Raw genomic sequence first — 19,866 nt, forward strand, 5'->3', positions numbered from 1 at the left:
TGATTTAAGCTTCTTGAGTTTAGAACTGATGCAGCCTCCAACTCAAACAAGAAAAGCTACTTTGCACAGCTCTTTGCACATTTTTATTCTCTAGACAGGGTGAAAAGCTACTCCCCATCCCTGAAAGGACATTTCTGCTCTCAGGACACAAAATTGTTGGGATCTGACAAGTGCTTTTATACAGTCCCATGGGACAAGGACATTCATTGGTGTATACAGCACTGTGGAACAAGGACATTCATTGGTGTATACAGCACTGTGGAACAAGGACATTCATTGGTGTATACAGTCCTGTGGGACAAGGGACATTCATTGGTGTATACAGTCCTGTGGGACAAGGACATTCATTGGTGTATACAGCACTGTGGGACAAGAACATTCATTGGCGTATACAGTCCTGTGGGACAAGGACGTTCATTGGTGTATACAGCACTGTGGGACAAGGACGTTCATTGGTGTATACAGCACTGTGGGACAAGGACGTTCATTGGTGTATACAGTCCTGTGGGACAAGGACGTTCATTGGTGTATACAGTCCTGTGGGACAAGGACGTTCATTGGTGTATACAGCACTGTGGAACAAGGACATTCATTGGTGTATACAGCACTGTGGGACAAGGACGTTCATTGGTGTATGCAGTCCTGTGGGACAAGGACGTTCATTGGTGTATGCAGCACTGTGGGACAAGGACGTTCATTGGTGTATACAGTCCTGTGGGACAAGGATGTTCATTGGTGTATACAGTCCTGTGGGACAAGGGACATTCATTGGTTTCAACATCCTTGAAGACATAAGGAAACGTAATCCCTATAAAAATCTTAAAGTACAACTTAGCAAGATGCCTTTCCTGTGCAGCTTCTTAGTTCCTTTAAGGTTTTCAGAACTTGAAAAAGCAGTTTGAGTGACTACTGTGTGCTGGGTGGTTTCCCAGGTGAGCAGCGTGAATAGCTAGCTTCTCAGTGCAGAGTCTCTTCCTCCGGCGGATTATGTCATTGCAATTACACATTGCCTGAGTTCAGACACGGGGCTGGATACCTGGCTGTCTCTTCTTAAAGCAGGAAATGCCTTTGTCCAAGACTTTGAAGGCTTACCTGCAGAGTGACTCCCTCCCTCATTGACACCCTGTAGTGGTCACTGCTGCTAAACAGCTCATGCTTGATTCTTGAAGGTTTTTGGAAATTTTTTCAGCTAAAACCTCCAACATTTATACTCCGGATTTGAAAACTACAGAAGAGAGTCGACAGTGTGGCTAGATAGCAATGTGTTTGCCTTCAAATACCCCGGTGTGAGAAGAGTGAATTCACTGGCTCTTTTCAGCTTGCGTATTTAAGGTCCACTGTCTTTAGTCCATCCCTCTTCAGCCCCGAGGATATTCTTCTCTGAGTTCTCATCTTTCAGAAAGCAACCCATGGACTCTGTAGTGTTCAGAGCTAGAACTCCATTGAGTTGGCAGGTTTGAGGAATGGGGCTGAGCACATTTGAAGGTTGGAAGCTATTGCTCTCTTGTTGCTTGCCAAGATGGAGCCAGCTTGATTGTGAAATCACTATGTGGGGTGTGTGGCGTGGACAGATGTGGTGATGTAAAACAGTGTGGGGTGTGTGGCATGGACAAATGTGATGTAAAGCTGTGTGGGGTGTGTGGCGTGGACAAATGTGATGTAAAACAGTGTGGGGTGTGTGGCGTGGACAGATGTGATATAAAGCAGTGTGGGGTGTGTGGCGTGGACAGATGTGATGTAAAGCAGTGTGGGGTGTGTGGCGTGGACAGATGTGATGTAAAACACTGGGGTGTGTGGCATGGACAGATGTGATGTAAAACACTGTGGGGTGTGTGGCATGGACAGATGTGATGTAAAACACTGTGGGGTGTGGGGTGTGTGGCGTGGACAGATGTGATGTAAAGCAGTGTGCGGTGTGTGGCGTGGACAGATGTGATATAAAGCAGTGTGGGGTGTGTGGTGTGGACAGATGTGATGTAAAGCAGTGTGTGGTGTGTGGCGTGGACAGATGTGATATAAAGCAGTGTGGGGTGTGTGGCGTGGACAGATGTGATGTAAAGCAGTGTGCGGTGTGTGGCGTGGACAGATGTGATATAAAGCAGTGTGGGGTGTGTGGTGTGGACAGATGTGATGTAAAGCAGTGTGTGGTGTGTGGCATGGACAGATGTGATGTAAAACACTGTGGAGTGTGTGGCATGGACAGATGTGATGTAAAACACTGTGGGGTGTGTGGCACTGTGAAGATGGGAACCAGCACAAGAGTGATGAGGATGTGTGGTTGACACCTACAAGAGGAAATGAAGAAGAAAGCACAGCAGAGGGCTGGGTAGGCCAGGCAGGACTCTGGTCTCCCTTCTCCCCATGGTTCTCTGAAGAGGCTGGGAAGTCAGTGGTACTACCTGGATCTTTCTGAGTTGTGGGGATTGGGGTTTAGGGAGGTTCTTCTCCCGGAGGAACCTGGGAGAAACTGGCAAATGATCACATGCCTCTTGCAATCAGTGACGTTTTCCTCAGATGTGATGTAACACACAGTTGATAACGATTTCTCTTCCAATAGAGAAAACTAAGAATCAGTGTAGCTCGGTGCCTGCTCTGAGAAATAAATTTGTGCAGTGTTTTGATAGTTTTCAGGAAAGATGGCCTTGTTCTCTAATGAGCTATTGTGCGTTTCCAGCTGTTCCGACAAAGCAGCTGTGGATGCGTCTTCCTGTAGAAGAATGCAGCAGAAGGTCGGGTTCCAGTTGGCTTAGAAGCTTGTCTAATCAGCAGCAAGTTATGTACAGGCCTGGAGCCGGGCCCTGGGGTTATTAGCCTCCTTCAAATCAAACAGCTGTGAGACTAGGGAGACATATAGGTAGGCCCGTAAGCTAAACATAGGCTTCCTTATCTTTTTAACCAGGAAATACTTCGTGTCTAAATCTTGGCACTCAGAAAATCTTCCAAGAAAAATATATTGTGAGTCTGTTAAGCACTTTTTGGTGAGTGAGTGGGGTCGGGGGGGGGGGGGGTGCTGATAGAAATCAGCTTTATATCCAGCAGCCAGGAAGACAGCGGATAGGGTCTGCAAAGCATAGTTATGTAAGAGTCAAGTGTTGTTTCATTTAGGGGGGAAACTGCTTCAAGAAGGCTTTTCTCAGGGCTGGAGAGATGTCTCATCCGTTAAAGGCATTGCCACTCTTCAAGAGACCCTTAGTTCAATTCTCAGCACTCACATGGAGACTTACAACTGTCTATAATGGAATCTAATGGTCTTTTCTGGTGTTCGGATGTATATGCAAAGTACCCATATATAAAAATACATTTTTTAAAAAACTTTTGTTGTTGTTGTTGTTAAAAAAAAAAGTTTTTCTCCCATGTCTGGAGATGATCTCTGGAGACAGTCAAATAACAGATCATCATTCTTTTCTTTAAATATAGCTGGTACGAGTATCCCTCGAGTCATGTTCTAGTGAACTAACACTGCCTTTTAAAAAATTTATCACTCCTGAATTAAATTTACTGGCAGTCTGTTGGTCACCCCTGGCACTACGTAAGAGTGGGGAGCTATGAAATGTTTTCAGATGGCTTTTCCTGCTGCTCCCCAGCCCAGGCGCTCTGTTCTCCATCACAGCTCCCCCAGCCCAGGCGCTCTGTTCTCCATACACTGCCGCTCCCCAGCCCAGGCGCTCTGTTCTCCATACACTGCCGCTCCCCAGCCCAGGCGCTCTGTTCTCCATCACTGCTCCCCAGCCCAGGCGCTCTGTTCTCCATACACTGCCGCTCCCCAGCCCAGGCGCTCTGTTCTCCATCACTGCTCCCCAGCCCAGGCGCTCTGTTCTCTGTACACTGCTCCCCAGCCCAGGCACTTCATTCTTGACACACTTGCAGAATGTACACACTTTGTTAGAAAGCAACTTTTGCATTCAGAAGCAGCAAATTAAATTTGTCTGAGCAGAATTGCTGTGTGCATGGAGGGTAAAAGTAATTTCTGCCCAAGCAGTTTCCCTGTCTCCTGCTCCCAGCACAGGCTGTTGTAATAGGAATGGAGCTGAGGATGGCAGCGGAAACCTAGGAAGAGACAGACAAAGATTCTAGGTTCTGGCAACATGGGTTTGTAAACAAAGTGACACAAATTGGGGCAGAAATTCCAGTGGGACCAGGCAAGAGACTAGAAGACTGGAAATATAACACAAAGCTGAGTCCCATCCAGATGGTGTTTTTAATAAATTTATCAGGCTCATATGAAAGATAGTAATGAACGTTCTAAACGGGGAGTGGCCCATTCCTCTAGGGAGAGCAGCTGCGCACTGTCCATGTGTTGCAGCCAGGTACGGGCGCTCTCTCAGTCTTCCCAACACAAAGACCGCAGAATGTATTTCGACTCCTATGTGTTAGGCCAGCCAGGTAGGCAAGCTGAGGCTTGCATTTCTAGGACAAGAATTAGTAATCCAAGTATTTTCTGCTGAAATGGAGGAAATAGCGTCTAGTTGGTATAGTTAATAGTGACATTTGGGACTAACATCTCCTGCCACCGCTCCTATAATACGATTAACTTGGAAGAGGAGAAAGAATATAATCAAAATATATTGTATGGAATATTTTAAAACAAGAAAAATAACTGCCTGAGAAAAATAGATAAAAGATCTTTTATAACTGGGCTGTGGGGGCACAGGACTTTAATCCCAGAACTCGGGAGGCAGAGGCAGATGTCTGTGATTTTGAGGCCAGCCTGGTCTACAAAGCAAGTTCCAGGTCTGCCAGGGCTGTTAAACAGAGAAACCCTGTCTTGAAAAATCAAAAACCAAAACAAAACAGATAAAGCATCTTTTATGTCTTTTAAAGCCACACTGTAGTCTATATCCCTCCTTCCTTTTTGCACTCCAAAATGGTTTCTTGTCCAAAATATTTTCCTGTGCCGTGGCTGGCTGGACTTCCTGTTCACAGGTCGGATTCTGATGAAAGAAATTATGAGGACAGAAGGGTCGTATGCTTACGTAGCAGCTCTCCTGCCAAGGTCGCTGGCCCTTCTCTGTCTAGGTCAGGACCCAGAGGTTGATCATGACTTATTTTCTAAGGAAATTTCCACCAAGAAAGCAGTGTTTGTCCATTTTCCTCTATAACTTCAGATTTTTGTGGCTTTGGATGAGGAACTTTGTTAATAAGGGGAAGTACCAGAGCCGCGTACAGCACTGGGAAAAGAAAGAATAGTTCCTACCCTTAGGAAACTCGCGGACTTGGATGTTAAGGACTGGAACAGGCCTGAAGTGATTATCATACCATAATGGTTTACAGGAGGCTATCATCCATGGCTGCTGGACTCACATCCTGTCCTCCCTATTCCACTTCCTGGTATCATTTGCTCCTTGCGTTGATCCAGACCAAAAAGAAGGACTGAAAATGAAGAGAGGTGTCAGTGTTTTAATACTCTGCTCTAAGAGACAAGAGATTGAATTGGCTACCAAGTAGCTATTAGAATTCCAACAAAGTCTCTCTTAGAAAGAAATGTGGGCATGATTAGATGACACTGGTGTAGTGGGTCTGTGTGTGTACCTTGGCGTGTGAGCATGCGTTCTGTGCTTGGCTTCTTCTATAAGGCCTAACTGTCAATGTCTATCCTGGCCTGACTTCCCAGGAAACACAAGGCCCAGTTAGCTGGAGCCTGTGACAGCCCATGACTGATCAAGTCACATCATCTAGGGCCAAAATGTTGAGGCAATAACACACAGAGTAGGTGGGAATTGTTGCACGCTGGAGTTTGCAAAGACAACTCCCAAGCATGTCAGCATTTGAAATAATCACTGGTTGCGGGGTGGCAGAGTAGAGACTCTATCATCTTCCTTACTTTTATAAATGTTAAAAAATGTGTGAAAAATTCAAATATTGCTGTGTAGAAAAACACATGGGTACTCTACATGTCAGTTTGGAGGGTGAAAGGATGAATATACTCACCAGGAAATAGAATATTACCAGACTTTTGAATCCATCCTTTAATTACCCATTTAGAACCAAAGGGAAGAAGTAATGGACAGAAGAGCTCAGGGAAGCTGGAAACAAAGAACAGAATTTTAAGTGTTGGTTGTGTGAAAACCAAGCTAAAATGGACAGATGTGTGTAGGAACAGATGAAAACAGAAAGAAATGTGTAATGAGGAAAGAAGAAGAAAATAAAAATGGGCAATTCACAGAAGGGAGATCGAGATGATGCTATAGGGAAAGAGGAAGATAAAGCTCCTTTGACAAACAAAGGTGAGACAAGCCCATCCTGATGCAGCAGTCAGGCCCTGCGGATTGGTTGGCTCCTAGGGTGGGTGAGGAGATGGAGCACTGGGTGGAGAGTGTAAACTTTACAAGTAATTTGGTGACTAATTTGGTAAGATCTATGGAAGCTGAAGGGCACCATATCCCACCATACCCATGAGTGTAATTCTGTTCCCATATATGGCTGCTGTACATGTGTATGTACATATATTTACATATTTCTTTAAAAAAGAAACTCTTACCCAGAAACTTAGAAGACACTTTTCTTTGTAATGGCAAGGAAAGAAAAATGTTTACAATCTAAATGTCCCTGGATTACATTTTGTAGTATCTATAGGTTACACATAGAACAAGGTAGCTTTCTGCCCTCCTTTAACCTCCATGTTAAGTAAAGTCATGTGACTTGCATTGGCCAATTAAATGTGAATAAAGGGATATGCCCCTTTAGGAAAAACATTTTAAGAGCTGCAGTTGTACTAGGACCTCTGAGAGGTATAATCAGCAGAGACATCTCTGTAGGCAGAGACTGCTTGTTTGGTTCCCAACCACCTAGATCCGAATAATAACACAGAAACTGTATTAATTAAAACACTGCTTGACCTATTAGCTCAGGCTTCTTATTAACTAACTCTTAATCTTAAATTAACTTATTCCTATTATTTTATATTTTACCACGAGGCTCATGGTTTACAGGTAAGGTTCTGGGCACCATTTGTAGACAGAAGCTGCTTATTCATTTCCTGGCTGCCCAGACCCGAAATAATCACACAGAAACTGGCTAACTCTTTTTTTTTTAAGATTTATTTATTTATTATGTATATAGTATTCTGTCTGCATGTATGCCTGCAGGCCAGAAAGGGGTACCAGGCCTCATTATGGATGGTTGTGAGCCACCATATCGTTTCTGGGAATTGAACTCAGGACCTCTGGGAGAACAGCCAGTGCTCTTAACCTCTGAGCCGTCTCTCCAACCCCCCTTGGCTAACTCTTATGTCTTAAATTGACCGATTTCTATTCCTCTTTATATCACCACAAGGCTGTGGCCTACCAGTAGGCGTCTTTCTCCTTTGGCTGCTACATGGTGTCTCTTCGACTCCACCTACTCACTCTCAACATCTGTTTGGATTTTCTGCCTGGCTTTACTCCATTTGCTGAAAGCAGCTTCTTTATTACCCAATGATAATAAAACATATTCACAGCATACAGAAGGGAATCCCACATCACATTTCTGCTGCAGAACTTGAGTGGATGACTGTTTGTGCTGCCCCATGTTTCTAAGGGCCAGGGCTGTGTGCTCTTGCCAGGCTACTTCCCAGGATCTTGAGTCTTGCTTCCAGTGTTCTTCTCCATCATCTGCTTCCTTTAATCCTGCCTTCCAAGTCACAGGAGATAGACTTAGCAGGGCTTATCCCCTAGGGTAGCAGTCTCCTGTTTTAAGAGTCTAGAGAGCTTCTTTTGGAGCTCTTTCTGCCAGGAGACTGTCCTCATGGGGAATTGCACCAGTGTTTTTACTCTTGCTTTGGAATAAGGGACTCATCACCAGAAACCCACTTCCCTACCTCCTTCCCCTCCCCATGTTCCTTGTCTGCGGGTGCTCTTCCATATCTGTGGAGAGCAGAGCAATTAGTTGGCGAAGACGTCCATACAGGCTTATCTCATTTGAAAGTAGACTCAGTTGTGAGATGGCGTGAGGTTATATGGTGGTGCTATTTCTGTCTGTCTTTTCTGAGTGGATAACAGTAGATTTGGGTTAAATGACTCAAATCCTTAAAGAAGATTGTAAATTTTGATTGCATAACATGAATACTCAGCCTCAGGGATTTCCATGCCCTTGGCTTTTATCATTGGTATCTTAGTATTTCTAGAGCCTCTGTCATACTGAACAACTATAGTTTTGTGGGAGCCCTTGACTTTTATATGGTCTTGAAGTGTAAAGAGAGAATCAAAACACAGCTGTTTGTTCAAGTTCCTGCAGCTCCTGAGCAAAGGCAAGCCCCTGTGTGACCATGCACTGAATAGCAAACACAGTGGAATGGGTCATGCAAAACCAACTGTGTGTTCTGAAAAGGGACTGATACCATGTCTGGGGCCCCTTTCATACTCTACAGATTTTGAATTGCTTGATGTCTAAGTTTTTCATGCAACATATATGCAGCTGTAGCTCATTAGACCAGATACTGGCCAGGACACAGCTCAGTGATAGAATACCTGCTTAGAATGTGCAAGGACCTGGATTTAACTCCCAGAAACAACTTGAAAAATCCATCTGGGCTGGGCAGTGGTGACCCACACTTTTAATCCCAGCACTCAGGAGGCAGAGGTAGGCAGATCTCTGTAAGTTCGAGGCCAGCCTGATCTACAAGAGCTAGTTCCAGGACAACTAGAACTGTTACACAAAGAAATCCTGTCTTGAAAAACAAACAAAAATTCATCTAAACTGATGAAAAGTTTCTCATTGAGTTTTACTTACAATGTAGTTTCTCATTCTGTTATCAATATGCTCTTTATAATGCAATACTTAAGAATTAACTGCTACATATGGTTTAGATATTCCAACCTGAAGATCAGTTTTTGCTTGTTTAGTTATTTGACATAGAAACTCTTATCTGAAGATAATCGAGATGTTCTAGTTTCCCTTTTATTATTGATTTGAGATGCTAATTAATTAGTTTTGTTCTGAGCATGCTATAGGGATATAGTTGGCTTCTCTTATCCTGATGCTGGATCTTGTGCTTTGGATTCACAGTTCCCATGGAGAATGTTGCAACGATTGCTGATTGTGCCAGTGTTATTGAAGGAGTCAGTCGGAGCCGAAATGCCTTGCTGAATGGGGACACTAAGAATTATGACTGGGATTCTGGCTACACGTGTCATCAGCTGGGAAGTGGTGCAATTGTGGTTCAGCTGGCACAGCCATACATGATTGGGTCGATACGGTAAGATTTCTTTGCATTTGTTAGTTCAAAGAGTGTAGATACACGTAATCACCAGTAGCTTTAGAGAAGAGATTCTACTGTTTATTAGAAGGATTGAAGGCAAGGCAGGGAGATACAGCTGTCTGTTTGGATTGTTTAGTAAGGTACCCTGAATTTAGACCTGAAGTCAGCAGGGAGAGAGGACTGGATGAGAAGCCTCCCTCCGAAGGGTATTACTCCTGCAACCTCATGTGTGGGTTCGAGGCTTACAGGGTCATGTTGAGGGGTATTGTAGGCTAAAAGTTTTTTCCAGCTTTGATAAACTTAACCTTTGTATATGAACCAGAGACACAAATAAGCCTTGTTCTAGAAAGTCTTTTTAGTGGCTTTGTGTTTGAGTTTCTTCTTGATCCATTTTGTTTTAAAAAGGGGACTTTAACTTTGCTTGACTTAACAGGATTTTATTAATTTTTAAGTATGAGACTAATACCCCCCCAAAGTTAGTTCTCAGTGGTAGGTACTATTTCTTTTCATTGTCTGTTTCCCCTCCGTGCCCATCTTCTCCCCTCCCATCTTCTCTCCTCTCATCCTCTGCCCTCCCCTCTCCTCCTGTCCTCTCCTCCCTTGGTTCTAAAGAGGCCTTTGAAGGCCTCATATAGGAAAAAATAAATAAATGTCTGTGTACCTCAGTCTGCTGAGCATGGAGTTGTTGGCAGGTCGTGACTGTCCCCCACATGGTGCTTTTCTACACTTGGCTTACTCCTCCCTCGTCTCAGACAATCTGTAGGAAGAAAGAGCCAGCAGAGGAAAGCAGAGGGAAGCAGTGTAGCAGACATAGCCTGTCTGTGCTCAGGATGCAACCATAACTCAGGCTGCTTTGTGCTTCCCACACGGGCTGAGGAATCAGTGCCGGATGTCTTGAATTGAGACTGTCTGATTTCTTCATTTCAGTTAGCCCCGTTTCATCAGAGCTACAGCATAGGCCAAGCATCACAGGGGATGAAGCATGGAGCTAAGCACGCGGGACATACTGTTTTCTGAGCTGTGTGTATTCACTACCGTGTTCCCACCATCTGCCTAATGTGCATTCCTAGGCCTTTGGTCATTGGTGATGTAAACTGTCTGTATTTCCTTTACAGTCTGTCCCTCTTCACAGATGTGCTAACAGTTGTCTTTCATTGGTCTTCTGGCACTGTCTCCCTACAATTTCTTGACGATTACCAATCGTGTCTCTGAGATTACATCTGCAATTTCTTGCAGCAGGCTTGGGGTGTAACTCATCTGAGCCAGAAGACTTGAAATCATTTAAATTGACTAGACACTCTCTTTCACTTCACCGATTTGGGACTTCAATTTTCTCTTTATTATGTTTGTTCTGCCATTTCTAATTTGAGGACTGGTCTTCCTACCAGTGAAAATTGAAGCAAATGGGCAGCTTCGTACCTCTGTCCAGTCCTCTTTAATGGCTTCTCAATCCCATTCACTTACCTGGTCCTGGGTGCTCTTCCCCCAGCACACCGTCTGTCTCTGTGTGTCTAAAGCAAACCAGCTAAAATGGAATTCTGTTGTTCTTCCCCTCCTGTCCCAGCCACCGTACCTCAGTCTCAGTATTCTCCATTGGTTTGGTGGGTCCACACCTTTGGCCAAAACCACAAGGCCCTCCTAAATTTGTTCCCCTCTTCTATCTCCCCCTTGCTGCCCAGAAGTCAGTCCTGAGGTTCTGTGCTGCCTCCTAAACAGCTCCCAGAGTTCTCACTTCTCCACTCTCCCAGCTATGTAACCAAGTGAAACCTCTGTGGGGCCACTTCTCTACATGATCTACCATTAGACCCTCTCTTCCCCAGCACAGTCCAGAGGGAAACGGTGTTAGTGACTCCGTTACAGCCTGTGCCCCTTCCCACTTGATTTTTTAAGACAGGGTTTCGGTGTAACCCTGGCTGTCCTGGAACTCACTCTGTAGACCAGGCTGGCCTCAAACTCAAAGAGATCCACCTGCCTCTGCCTCCCAAGTGCTGAGATTAAAGATGTGCACCACCACTGTCCAGCGTTACCTGGTCTCTTGTGTCTTGAGACCACCCAAGTCGCTGTGTTGGTCAGTCCACAGGTCCTGTGCTCCTTAATGCCATGCTTTTGCGTCTTGGATCATACTGATCTCATCGCTTACCTCATACTCCCTCTTACTCTGGAATACTTTGGTATTCCTGAATCCGTGTGGGAATACTGGCCATGCTCCCATCATCCTCCGAGCTTACTGAGACACCCTCTGTCTTAGTTAGGGTTCTGATGCTGTGATAAAATGCCATGACTGAAAGCAACTCGTATGATAAAGAGTTTATTTCAGCTTACAACTCATGGACCACACCCTAACACTGAGCGAAGTCTGGGCAAGAAGTCAGGGCAGGAGCCTGGAGGCAGAACTGGAAAAGAGACCATGGAGGATTGCAGCTCACTGGCTTTCTCCTCCTGGCTTGCTCAGCCTGCTTTCTTACAGAACTCAGGATCCCCTGCCAAGGGTGGTACTGCCTCTCTGGGCCCTCCCACATCAATCAGTAAGAAAACATCCCAAAAGCATACCCACAGGCCAGTCTTTTGGAAGCATTTTCCCCATTAAGATTTCCTCTAACCAGGTATGTCTAGGTTTGTATTAACTGGACCGAAGCCATACAGTACATCTTAATCAAGTGTCGGCACTGGTGTAGAACTCCTGTCATTTGTACCAGTTGTTGACTTGTCAACTCCTTCCAGCCTTGCCTGCTACCTGAGGCCTGAGGTAGCTCAGAACTGACGTCTCACGCCAGGTTGGACGTGCCCCTGCAGTAGTCTTGTGGACAGACTGAAAATTATAGCAGGTTTAAGAGGAAATTTACAATTTTAGACCTAGCAGAGAGCCCGAGATGGTTGCCAGGGTGATAACTCAAACAAACAAGGGCTTGTCCTGGGGCACAGCCACCTTGACCTCTAGCTCTACCAAAGACTTGAATTCTGACTCTGTCTTGAGCAAAGTGCATTACTGGGCTCCAGGCAAATAGAATGGGCCCACCTGGCTTTATCTAAGTGTGGAATGAAAATGGTTCCTCCAAACAATTTCTTTTTTCCTGACTCAGAGGAGAGATGATGAGCAGGCACACAATCTGAGGCAGGATTGTGTATCTCATCCCAGTGTGGTGCCTCTAATTTCCTGACGCCCTCTGTTGTCTCTTCAGTAAGGAAATGCATTCAGCTGCATCACTGTGTAACTAGCCAAGCATTCAGAGACACGTCTTGGTGAAGCTAACATTATGTTGTCAGAAACGGCATTTGCCTCTTCTGTGACATTATTAAGAGGAAAGGAGGGAGGTTTCCTGGCCACCAGTGCCCATGGACAGCACTGGGTGTCTTGGCAGGCAGCAGCTACAGCAGCTGATATGCCCAGATAGACATTTATTGATGTGAAGCTAGGTCAGTGGCACCTTCTCCTGGGGATGGCGATTGGCCAGCAGAGGACCGATTAGTCAATAGCATGTGACCCTCCACTTCTCTGGCTCATGATGACTAACTTGCTTTCCTTGTCACTGTATCTGTGACCACCCAGCGACTTGAAATCCACACCTAAGGATAGTGTTATAGAGCTGAGCTTCATTCTCCCTGGCACAGTGGTTGCAGAGCTGGGAACCTGTAAACTCACCTCCGCCTGTCACATAAGCTTTGAAAATACAGATTTCTTTATAGTTGATGGCTTCTCAGGCAAAGGACTCAGTGACTGATGTTCTTTATTCCTCACATGGTACATAGTGTTCTATGGTTAAGATCCTTCATTCTTTCCTGAGAGCTTGCCAAGTGGCTATGCAGGGAAGCAGAGCTAACTTTCCTGGCAGGGAGAGTGCCTGGACTCCATGGTCAGTAGAGCCCAGTCTCTGTTGATGTGTCCCCTGAGGTGTCCTGGGGAGGGTAGCTGGACACATGATCTCTCTGTCCCTTCACTTTCGTTCATTCAACAGACACTTGGCTTTTTACTGTGTGTCAGATACTGTGGGAGATGCTTAGGATATAGCTTTGAGTAAGCAAGCTCAGTACTCACATGCTTTTGGAGCTGACACTCAGAGCAGAATTACAAAAAAGAAACAAGCATGCTTATAGTGTGCTAAATTCTTGGAAGAGCTATGAGGACAAAGGAGGAAACAGAAAGGGGGGAGACAGTTCAGTTTCAGACTGTGGTCTGAGACGGGACGTGTGATCAAGCACCCCTGAAGAGCCAGGGTAAGTGCCAGAGACAAGTGCCAAGGGCCAGAGGAGAGAGGGAAAATAAGAGGCAAGGCCTAAGAGATTTGGGGGAGTGACAGCCAAAAGGGGCTTTGTTACTGTCTGCATACTCAGCACCAGCTCCCCGAGCCACTCCCGTCACAGGCATTAGGAATGCCAAGGTAGGAGGAGAACAGGAGATGGGAGCCCCGACCACACACCTTGGAGCTGCCTTCTTGCCCTGCTTCCCTGCTCCAGCTTCCAGCATTTGCCTTGGGCAGGACATGCCTCCAAGTTAGTGGAACCAGAAACAAAGCAACTGGCCCTTGTTGCTAGGTTGACAGGCACAGCAGACTTTACTCACTTTTAGGGAGAAAGAAACTTCCAGGAATGTGGCTTAAAAGTGGGTAATTGAGTAATAATTATGTCATTTCCTTGGCATTTAAAAAACATTTAAGATTTAAATAACAGGAAATCTTCAGAGGCTTGACCACATAAAAATATTGGGCTAGAGTCCTATTAACTAACCAGATCTGTTAGATCTTAGTTGATAATTCCATCACCTTTAATTAGGCTGATCATCTTTCTGCATGCTGACGGAGATAATCCTGTTCAGTGTCCTCAAGTCTGGGAGGTGAAACAAGTGTGTTATGCAATGAGCTCACCGAATACCTACCAGCCCTCCCCAGCTGATAGATGACAGAGCTTACCTAAATCCTACCTGGAAGATAATCAATAACAGGAACAATTTTTACATTAGCTTGCAAAGAACAGTTTTGTAATTGATACATGCAATAGTGTAAGTAAAATATCCATAATGCCTTAAATAACAAACCTAATTGTAAGTAAATAGACTACCCAAGGAGGTCCAGTGTCAATAGATGGAGCTAAATTAACACAAATTGAGGAGTTAATGACACAAGAACTGTTTGAGTCCTCAGTCGGAATACACACATGTGCACACACGCAGTAAGGTTACTGAATGGAAATACACACATGTGCACACACGCAGCAAGGTTACTGAATGGGAATACACATATGGGCACACACGCAGCAAGATTACTGAATGGGTTAAAGTCATTACTGATATTCTTGATGGGTATTCATAGTCTCTTTAGTCTGAGGTGACGAGGCTCTTTTTATTTTCCAATAATAAAAAGAAAAGACCTGTGGGTGAAAAGAAACACCCACAGGTCTGCCTCCTATATAAGATAATCTGGCCCAGAATGACTAAAGTGCAAATCAGTGTATGTCCTAGAGTTATTACACATAGGTGAAATAGGAAATGTACAAAGCAAGGACTCGCACATCTTGCTGTGGGCCTGTTTCTATGAACAGTTGGGTCCACACCAGGTTCAACTGCCATTTCAAAATTGAACAGTTCAGCCAACTGTAGGTTACCTATTCAGGTTGTGAGTGCCAAAGGCCCCCTTTAACTGCTATTTTCCCTTCTTTCTGCTGCTTACCAGCTTGCCAAACTATTACTCATCCCCTTCTGTCCTGAGGGACAGGCACAGAGAGAAAAAGGGGAACTGGAGGCCATTCCATTTTGTTTCCTACTTAGTAGCCCTAAATTAAGGTTTACTCAATAAGGGTGAAGAGAGGATTTGAAGTTCATGCTTCAAATAATAGTTTATAATTATTCAAGTATTGCCTGTGTGTGTGTGTGTGAACCCATCATTTCCTGGAGGATCATAGAAAATCTCAAATGCAAGATAGTGGTTTTTTTAATATTGTGATGAACTCGGTCTCTGTGGCAAATTCCCAGCGCCTAGTCTGGTACTGTGTGCGGTGGTACATGGTAAACACTTGTCGGCTGCACTGACAGCGCTGTGTGTGCAGCCAAAAGGAGTTCTATCTGTCAGCTAAATTGGACATCATATTTGCTCAGTGTGGCTGATCTAAGTGTATGTGAGCAAACTGCTAAAGATCTGGACCGGCAGATGACAGAGAAGGGGCTCAGGAGGCGGGCACCGGCATCAGCACTGGGAAGAACGCCTGCTGCCTCGTCCCACTCTGCTTCCATTTCATCCTGTCTGAGTGCCTCTGGGGCAGCAACACATCTATTTACATTAAGACAGCCTTCTTTGCAACCTAGAGAGCTAGAAATTTCTTTTTATAGTCTAAAGAATACGGCAAGCATCTAAATATATGACTCCTCTGCTTTGGATTAAGATTGCCTATAATTCTAGTTGAAATTGGAAAGATATTTTACCAAATTTGCTTCATATCAGTCATGCTGAGCACCGTCTGTCATGGCCCTGAACTGAGGATTCTTCCTTGTCTTGCTGGTCTGTGATTGATTTACTAAGTACTGTTTCTCCCTGAGCCCATCTGCATCATGCTGACGTCTCCTCACCCACAGTCCTTAGCACTCTGGCTTCCAGAAGAATCACAGAGTAAAGAATTGTGTCTGTGATTCCCAGCAGACGCTGGAGTCTGGACTGTGTGAACATAGAAAGGCCAGGAATCCTGGAGCCTGGCAGCAGATAGACTGTGGGGCACAGTAAATAGACCCTAGCCATTTTCCATGGTAGGGAATTTCAGGACGAGAATGAATTACTGTGGCAGCTTAGTTACATGTGGAAAATCCAAGAGGGTGCTAGAGTCACATGCACTTTGGGGATGCAAGAAAGGTTGAAAAGCCCCAAAAGCATGTGCGCATGCAAGAGTGTGTGTGTGTTGGGGGGGGGGGTTGATTTACCTTTCTTGTCAGAAGCTTTCATCTCTTGGTTCTCTGGGGAACGTGACAGCTAGTTGTCACATATGCAGCTAGATAATGTGAAAAGTCTCTTAGTTGTCAAAAACTAGCCCACCAGGAAGACACAAACACATGCTTTGTTAATTATCTAGGATTGCTGGTTAAATTCCTTGAAAGCACACAGTTCACAGTCATTCATTTGCCTTAGAAGACTGAGTACAGTGCATTGGCTCTGGGCTCTGGGAGTCCTGCTCTGGCTGACGGCCATGGCTGTTCAGAGCCATAGAAACATGACTGCTGTTGGGAGGGCTGATGGAAGGAAGAACCTTGAGAAATGATGGAAATTCTACAGATTTAGTAGACCAGATTGCTTCCCTGTATCTTTTGAGTACAAAGTAAATAAAGCTGTTCTGAAAGTCATGGAAGGCTGTTAGCTGCTTACGCTCAATCCTGACAGTAATCCCAAGAAGTTAGTCTGTCTGTGCAACTCTTCACATTTCCCAGGCACCTTTAACTAAGAAGCTTCTCCCTTTTGGGAGCTCAACTTTTCATCTTTCATGCTGCACCAGCTCCTAGAAGATGTCAGTGTCATGGCGTGCACTCACAAGCCCCCCCCCACTGTTTTGTTTGTAAAAGCATAGTCACAGAGGTGCTTGCCAGGAGCAGTCTCAGAAATAGGTAAGAAATGAGCCATTGAGACCAAGAAAGCCCTGCGCCTACTCCTCTCGCCTGCGCCTACTCCTCTCGCCTGGCCCCTTTGTCTGCCTGTACTCCACATTCTTCTGGTGAGCAGTGGCAATGGCTAGGAGGGCTACCTAGTACCCCCCAGGACTCTCTTCATCTGCCTGCCAGGACTTGTGGGCTTTTCTCCTGCTGGAGAGTCTTTTTTTTTTTTTCTGCTGTACTGCCTCTTTCAGTGGTGTATCAGATTCAATATAAGAGGGATCAGTTCCTAGATAAATGCACACTATGCTCTTACTGCTCCCAGGGTCTTCTTTCTTTGCTGCCCTTGAGTCCTAATGGGAAAGATTGTCTTTCTTCCCTCTGAAACCCCATCCCTCCATGATGACATCATCTTGTTATGATTCTTTTCCTATAACCCAGCACCACTCAGGATGGCTTTTGTTTACTCAGTTTACTGTTGAGGACTGGCTGGTGCTTCTCTTGCTTGCAGCCACAGTTCTTTTTATTTAGATTTAGTGGGTGTGTATGTTTCACTCATGTGCGTATCTGTGTACCGTGTGTGTGCCTGGTGACCGCAGAGCCCAGAAGAGGGTGTTGGGGTGGCTGCTGTGAGCAACCATGTGGGTGCCGGGAATTGAACCCAGGTCCTCTGGAAGAACAACTGGCTCTCTTAACTGCTGAGTCATCGTACCTCTTCTCCCCCAGGAGGTCTGGGTGCACACTGTGCTGCTTGGGCTCCTTGTTCTCCTCCCCATAAGCAGGACAGGCAGCTGGTGCTGAGACTTGCTCTGAAGACTCCTGTTTGTTGCATGGCCTCACAGAGCCTCTTTAGCTCTAAAAAGAAAGACATAAGAGATGGCACCTTGCCTTCCAGTCAGCCTACTTTTGTTCCCGAAGGCTGTAAGTTACTGAAACTCAGTTAACTGTTGCAACTGAGACTTAGCATTTATATTAATTGCTGCTACTCATTTGCTCCAGAGGAGCTTCTATTTGAGTTTTGTTTGGTGGCAGGTAACAAAGATCTAAATTCTTTTCAAGTTATTTTTGTTTTTATTCTATTGGTATCTTTTTTTTTTTTTATCTATGGGGTTAAGGTCCTACAACTCAATGATATGTACATTTTTTTTCTTTTCTACTTGCGTTTTTGCTCCAAGGAAATAAGACAACTGTTTGAGCTTTTATTACCAGTCTGTGTTTAGATAGGAATAAGGAAAAGGGCAAAGAGAGAAAGCAATTCGAGCCTGCCAGGCCAGTCTGCCCCTTCTCATAAAGAAGCCTTAGCCACACTCAGAGCCCTTGTATCCCTGCCCTGGGATGAAGCCCATGTGCGCTTACAATTATTAGGTAGCACGAGGTCATCAGGTTAACCCTAGCAACGCCGGCTAAGAAATTGAGATCCACAGTGATGGAATGGCTCACCCAGCCATAGCACAGAGTCTGCCTTGTGCCGGTTCATCATGCTTTGGGATTTTTACAAATTCCCATATTCCATGTGCTCTGTTGCTTTCTCATTTTTAAAAACAACTTCATTGAGATGTAGTTTACCCATTTAAAGTAGAGAAAACAGTGAGGGGCTCTTCTTTTGGTACTGAGGGTTAAACGGAACCTTGACTGTGCTAAGCAAGCACTCTGCCACTGAGCTACACTCCCAGCCTTCATTTGTCCCCATCTTATTTATGCGCTTCTCACTGTGTAGCCTAGGCTGGCCTCAAGCTCTCCGTCTTCTTGCTTCTGCCTCCCGTGTGCTGCATTATAGGCAGAGGACTCCATGCCCAGCTACATTTATTTTTAAAAACTGTCCTTTGAGGCCACAGCTTCTGGATGTGTCTAAAACAGTACTATAATAATTGTGCTTTATATTAGTCTCAGCTTCAAAAATATTGTATAAATTAAAAAAGCTGTCTGCTTACTATACAGTTCTGATCTAGAATGAGAGGCTTTGCTGATTATGTGTGTTTGATTTCTTATTCATGAAATTTACTTCTTAAGAAAAACTATGTTTCTGTTACAAATATTTAATCAGGTTTTCTGTAACTGGTCCCTGTGTTTTGCCAGCATAGTGATAAATCATGCACATAATAAAATTTGGGAGGCAGGCGAGATCCTAGCTGACTTCCAATGAAAGGAAAATAGGGACTGGGGATGTGGCTCAGTTATAGAGTGCTTGTCCATCATGCACCAGGCTCCAGGCTCAAACCCAGAACCACACAGAAAAAAGTGGTAAAGAAATAACATTTTCAGTGTTTAAATCTGGAGATTAAAAAAAAAAAAAACAAAAAACCCACACCCACCAAGGCATAGTAGCACACACATTATCCCGCATTACAGGATTACACTAAGGAAGCAGAGGCAGGACGATTGCTGTGAGATTGAAGCCTGAGCTACAGAGTGAATTCTGGGCTAGTCGGGCTACATAGCAACAACTTGCCTAAAAAATAAGTCATATCCACTTACCCTGGAATGAAATAGTAAATAAGAGACTTGACTTTCTATGAAGGTGTAGATGCTGACTGCTACACGACCTCTAGACTGTTTCTCTGACTTCTTGGGGCACACGATGTTGTGTGTTGTCTCAGAGTGTAGTGGTGGTTCTGGTTTTCGGAGTTTGGAAATAAGCTGTACAGCATGGAGGCCATCCAAGCTGCACCATTCAGACACCCTCCCGTGGCCTCCCGTGTCTCCTGCCCTTCCTTCCTGCCAATCCCATCCCCATATTCAGTCCTCAAGAAGCGGAGCTTAGGGCCCCTTGTTTCCTTTCCAAGTGTGTGGGACTCAGCGTGGCTGCGACTAAGAGCTGCTTCTGTGACTGTTCAGCCAGGATGTCTGCTTACAGATGTTCTGCTTTCCCTCTCACTTCCTCCCTTTCCTGCCTCTCCTTCTCTGTCCTCCTACTGGGTGACTGCTCTCATTTTGGAGGTAACAAAGTATTTTTTGTTTTGTTTTTGTTTATTTTTCGAGACAGGGTTTCTCTGTGTAACTTTGGTACCTGTTCTGGTCTGTAGACCAGGATAGCCTTGAACTCACAGAGATTCTCCTGCTTCTGCTTCCCACACGCTGGGATTAAAGGTGTGCACCATCACCTCCAGTAACAAAAGTACTTTTAAGCACAGCT

The 19,866-nt window shown here is 45.0% G+C and overlaps 1 protein-coding gene across 1 annotated transcript in view; it reads left to right on the forward strand.

Moving 5' to 3' along the window:
- The window catches only part of Btbd9 (BTB domain containing 9), a 382,244-nt gene that overhangs the window by 278,028 nt on the left and 84,350 nt on the right, over positions 1–19,866 (forward strand). The window contains exon 8 of the mRNA XM_085679848.2: positions 8,983–9,172. Coding sequence (XP_085535974.1) covers positions 8,983–9,172 — 190 coding nt within the window. The remainder of the gene's footprint in view (positions 1–8,982; positions 9,173–19,866) is intronic.

This window comes from Myodes glareolus, chromosome 18, assembly GCF_982192425.1.
Source record: "Myodes glareolus chromosome 18, mMyoGla1.1, whole genome shotgun sequence".
In the NCBI taxonomy this organism is placed as follows: domain Eukaryota; kingdom Metazoa; phylum Chordata; class Mammalia; order Rodentia; family Cricetidae; genus Myodes; species Myodes glareolus.